General features: G+C 41.8%; 1 protein-coding gene across 1 annotated transcript; it reads left to right on the top strand.

Moving 5' to 3' along the window:
• The first annotated feature begins 1,686 nt into the window (after positions 1-1,686).
• sstr1b (somatostatin receptor 1b) lies at positions 1,687-2,851 on the top strand. Its single transcript, XM_035675461.1, has one exon. The coding sequence runs from the start codon at positions 1,687-1,689 to the stop codon at positions 2,791-2,793; it is 1,107 nt and encodes a 368-aa protein (XP_035531354.1). The 3' UTR covers positions 2,794-2,851.
• The last annotated feature ends 2,241 nt before the right edge of the window (positions 2,852-5,092 follow it).

Genomic DNA, 5,092 nt, shown 5'->3' with positions numbered 1-5,092 from the left:
AGAGTTGGATAATATCGGAATATCGGATATCGGCAGAAAAGCCAATATTGAGCATCCCTACTAGTAAGGTCATGAAAATGTTATCTTCCTCCTTGTCTTGTAAACCAGATGGTAAAAATATCCTTGTTAAGAAAGTACCTAAATAAATGGTTAATAAGTACTCTGTTATTTCCTAGTAGGGTACATACTTACTAGGAAATGCCACAGTATGTACATGGAAATACCATCATTTTTGTTGCTCTTTCAGTCCATTGGTGAGTTCCAGTTACTTAACCATAATACTGCCAATTCCACAGTATCTTGTTGTTGCCTGATGATTGGTACTTATGCTTATGTTTATGTTTTCAGGAATCATATCCATAGTTCCGTGCTCTTCAATGGTTTGATTTAATTTACTATGAAAGAACCATGTTTTTTCCCTGTCCTAAGTATTTTTTTTTCTTTTTGCATACTGTTACCATCTAGTTTCCTAATAAATATGAGGTAATTAGCGGACTGTAAAATAAAAAGTTGCTGAGATGTCTTCAGGCTTATTCACTTCTGGTGCAGTGGTGCTACTGCATTGTCATGTCCTCTTAGGTATGACTCACTATTACATTGATGTTGTGCTTGGTGTCTGTCAGAGGCAAACTAAGTGACAGTTCTTTGTTTTCTCACAGGCTTTCATAATTCAGGTCAGAGAAAATGGGAGCATAATGTATCCTGAAGGGAAGCTTCGGCAGGAACCTGATTTCTCTGCACGGCTGCAGAACTCTATCAACAAGAGTGCAGGAGCCAAATAACACCACCTTTAAGTGGACACTCGACGTGATTTGACCTGCCAGAATTCCCAGTTGCAATCAACAGATGGGGTGTTGTGTATGTCATATGTCTATGTGTTCAAGTGGTCCCACCCAGGGTTTTGATCAGAACTCTGCACTTACCTTCATCTGCAACAGATGGACCTTTACTTGTAAAGGAAAATGGAAATAATTCCTTACCAACAATCCTGTGAATCAGGGTGTAGAATAGGTGCTTAGATTGCCACCCACCCTGCTTTTCTATAGCTAAGAGGAAAAGAATGTTCAAGGTTGTATGGACTTTACAATAATAAATCCCTCACAAACAAAGATACAAGAGACCCAGGATATTCAAGGACATATGGACAGTGAGGAGAGGAACAGTGGAGTTTTGCTCTTTCTTGGATGACAGTAACTAAGAACATAAATGCGTTTGATGATCCTCTCTACTGTGAACTGTCATAGAAACCAAAGGACAGTAGAGAGCCGAAGTCCTGACACTACTTCCAAGATATCTGTTGCTCCTCATTTTTATTGAGGGTTTACTTCATCAAGCATTCCAGAGATTTACTATCTATGCTCTAAGATAAAAGCTACAGAACTCAGTATTAGAACTTGAACCCTTAATGAGCATTCAAAAAACTACAGCTCCGATGAAGTCTTTCCAGGATGTCAGCACGTCTATACACCATTTTTATGTAATTCGGTATTAAGTATTGAGTAAACAAAAACATTAGTAAAACTGACTGATCAAGGTAATGTTTTAAGCCTGGCCCTTTAGTAATCTGTGGTACTCTTGGAAAGCCAAGAAGCCTAAGACATTTTGTTTTATTTCATCTCTCTATAGCTCCATTGGCTGGCATCATTCAAACTTAAAGTTAGCATCACAGACCCATCAAAAGTGAACATGGATTTCAATGGGAGCCAAGACTATGGGTCTTATCCAACGGGGCTGCCCTTTAACACAAGCATGGACTATGACGACTATTACCAGGAGCCTGACGCCAGTAAAATCATCATCCCATCCATCTATGCTCTTGTCTGCTGTGTAGGTCTTACTGGCAACGCCATGGTTATCTATGTCATTCTGAAATATGCCAAAATGAAAACAGCCACCAATATTTACATCCTCAACTTAGCGATCGCTGACGAGTTGTTCATGTTAAGTGTTCCTTTTCTGGCCACATCGGCTGCCGTTCGCCACTGGCCCTTCGGGTCGCTGATGTGTAGATTGGTGCTGAGCGTAGATGGTATCAATATGTTTACATCAATCTTCTGCCTGACTGTGCTAAGTGTGGACCGCTATGTAGCAGTGGTCCACCCTATCAAGGCTGCCCGCTACCGTAGACCCACTGTAGCAAAAGTAGTGAATGTATGCGTATGGGGGCTGTCACTCATTGTCATCCTGCCCATCATTATCTTCGCAGACACTGTCCCAGCGCAGGACGGTGGCGTGGACTGTAACTTCTTGTGGCCTGAAGCAGCATGGTCAGAAGCATTTGTGGTCTATACCTTCCTGTTGGGATTTCTACTGCCGGTCGGGGCTATCTGCTTGTGCTACTGTCTAATGGTAACCAGGATGCGAGCGGTGGGGCTGAAAGCAGGATGGCTTCAACGACGGCGCTCAGAGAAGAAGATCACCCGCATGGTGCTGCTAGTTGTGGCAGTGTTTGTTCTCTGCTGGATGCCCTTCTACATCGTCCAGCTGGTCAGTGTATTCCATCGGCCTCCGGACCCCATGGTCACTCAGCTTTTTGTCATCCTCAGCTATGCCAACAGCAGTGCCAATCCTATCCTGTACGGTTTTGTGTCTGACAATTTCCGGCGTTCATTCCAGCGCATTGTGTGTTTCCGGTGGCTGGAGTCTGGGCTAGATGCGGAGCAGGTGGATTACTGTGCTGTAGCTCTCAAGAGACAAGCAACATGTAGCCCTCTGGATTTGCCCAAGGACTGTATGGCTTCTGATATGGTGTTTCGCAATGGAACATACACCTCCCGTACAACCACAGTGTAACATTCAACCAGAACAGTACCTAAAATAAGGACCACAGCCTAAACAAGAGCTTTCAACCTTGGGGTGCACAGTGGACACTGATATGTAATTATGATTGATATACATGTGACAAAACTACATAGGTTTTGAATATATCATCATTTTCAAATATTTACTTGATATAGTGTAAACTCATTAATGTCACTGGACATGACAATTTTGGGACATGTGGCGCAGAATTGAGAAACTCTAAAAAACAATTCATGTATAAGCAGTAAAAGACTGACTGACATTTTGAGAGAAAAAGATGTATATAAATGGAAGGATTCCACTAGTTTACAGGTAGGTAAAAATGTATAGCACAGGTGAAAGTAAGCACATTTTGATTCTGAGATATGCCCAGCCCTAGTCATTAGAGACTGCAGAGGAACATAAGTGGGCATGGAGATGAGTACAACTATAAATTCCCATGATCATTTGTCATGTTTAATTCACAGATACACTCCAATAATGCATCCAATGGCACCCCTAAAATCCCCACATTCAGTTAAAAGTTGTTTTTTAACAATGGAAATGAAAATTTATTTTTGTCTGTAATTAATTACACAAATAATTAGGCAAAACTTTATGGCTCACAGGGTAAACAGTGCACTTAATAAGATACTACCAGCACGCTCTTCAGAGCAGATTGTTTTTTTTATTATGTAAAATTATCTCAGAATTGTGAGATAATAAGTTGTTAATGCTGTAAAACAGACCAGAAGTAAATCAATTACTGTATGTACGAAATAAACAATAATGACCAAACATAAGCTGGGAGGAAATGTGTAAATTAGGGGTGCTATGGACATTATACAAAATCAGGAGGTATATCTTTAACTAAATAACTGTACTGTTGTTCAAATCTCTCTTTTAAACTTTTAAATGTAATTGATCTAGTCTATCTTATATGTAGTTGTTGCTGCGGATTTGTCCAACACAAAGATCCATTCAAAATTGCTGATGAACTGATATTTCTGGGGAAAGACAAAAACAAGTGTCACCAAGCCAAGTGTTTTACATTTCAGTAACACATAATGATGATGAGGGGGGATATACTGTGTGGTGCCCTGAAAAGGCTTGTGCTGGGTCCTGGATATTATCCAGATGATAGGAAGGTTCAGTTATTACTGTGTGTCATTTTCTCCAGGCTTTCAAATTATGTTTAATTCTTTCTGTGTAAGTTTCTGTATTTGCTGTATCTGTGTTAATTATCTGTTGGTGGATCTGTTTAAATTTGAGATTTTGTCTTGAGCCAATTGAGCCGAATCTGTTCCGCTTCAGTTGCACAACATGACAGAAGTGGCTGGGAAAAAAAATTTTATGTTTCTAAATAACAAAGGCTCACAAAAGGATTTTTTTCACCTGTCATTTCTGGTTTCTGAAAGATTCCTCCAATGAAAAGTCAATCATTTCAGCTACAGATGACATAGGGCCTATTTTTTTGTTCAAATGGCACTGCATTCTAGCTTCCATAATGATAGTAATGTCCTCTATATTACAATTACTCAAAGTGATCATGGGGAGGAGGTCAGGGTGGATAGATGGGTTGGTCAACAAAACGTATGAGGACCAGTGTGTTGGATTTAGTGGCATCTAATGGTGTAGTTGCAGTTCGCCACTGCCTCACTTCACCTTCCCTTTTCAAGCGTGAAGGAGAAGCAGTCTAGACATCCCAATCTAGAGCCATATATTCACTTAATAATTCCATTTCTGACAATAGATCCTCCTAAATGTTACACACTGGACCTTTAAGGTTTGGTAACCACAGTCCTGCTGACAGGGACGAATGATCAGAAAATGTTCTACAGCGAATTTACAAACTACATGTTTTGTTGTTATGTTTATTAGTGTATTGTTGTAGTTGTTGCATCTGTCTGTCTGTCTCTGTCTCTTTCTCTCTACCCTCCTTAACTTTCTCATCTTGTGACTACCGCGCGCCCAATCCTCACTCAACTACACCACGTTCACTCACCTAGAGGACCACCCTTTTCCCCAACCCCACTACCGCGCACGCGCAGGCCCTCTCAGACCGCGAACCTCCTTTCTAACAATTTACCACGAGACCCCCCCAACCAGTCAACACACACCATCCCGAACGCACAGCACTCTGGCGACCGGCGCGCCCGCCCCACAGGAAAAACTGGCCTGCCTCTAACACCAGGCACGACCACACCTACGGCACCACCGACCCCCCCCTTCGGCCTCAATCAGGTGGGTGCCCCACTGCATGCCTGTTCCGACCCAGCTCTGGGGTGTGCACGCAGCAGCACCGAGACAG

The sequence above is a fragment of the Morone saxatilis genome, unplaced genomic scaffold (assembly GCF_004916995.1).
Source record: "Morone saxatilis isolate NCDOM2014 unplaced genomic scaffold, NCSU_SB_2.0 Contig4, whole genome shotgun sequence".
Classification (NCBI taxonomy): Eukaryota; Metazoa; Chordata; class Actinopteri; family Moronidae; genus Morone; species Morone saxatilis.
Note: the sequence above shows the minus strand (reverse complement) of the source record. Positions and strands in the feature narration are given on the sequence as shown.

What these genes read in the sequence shown, in the direction of transcription:
- sstr1b (XM_035675461.1), top strand. Translation starts at nt 1,687, where the DNA reads ATGGATTTCAATGGGAGCCAAGACTATGGGTCTTATCCAACGGGGCTG.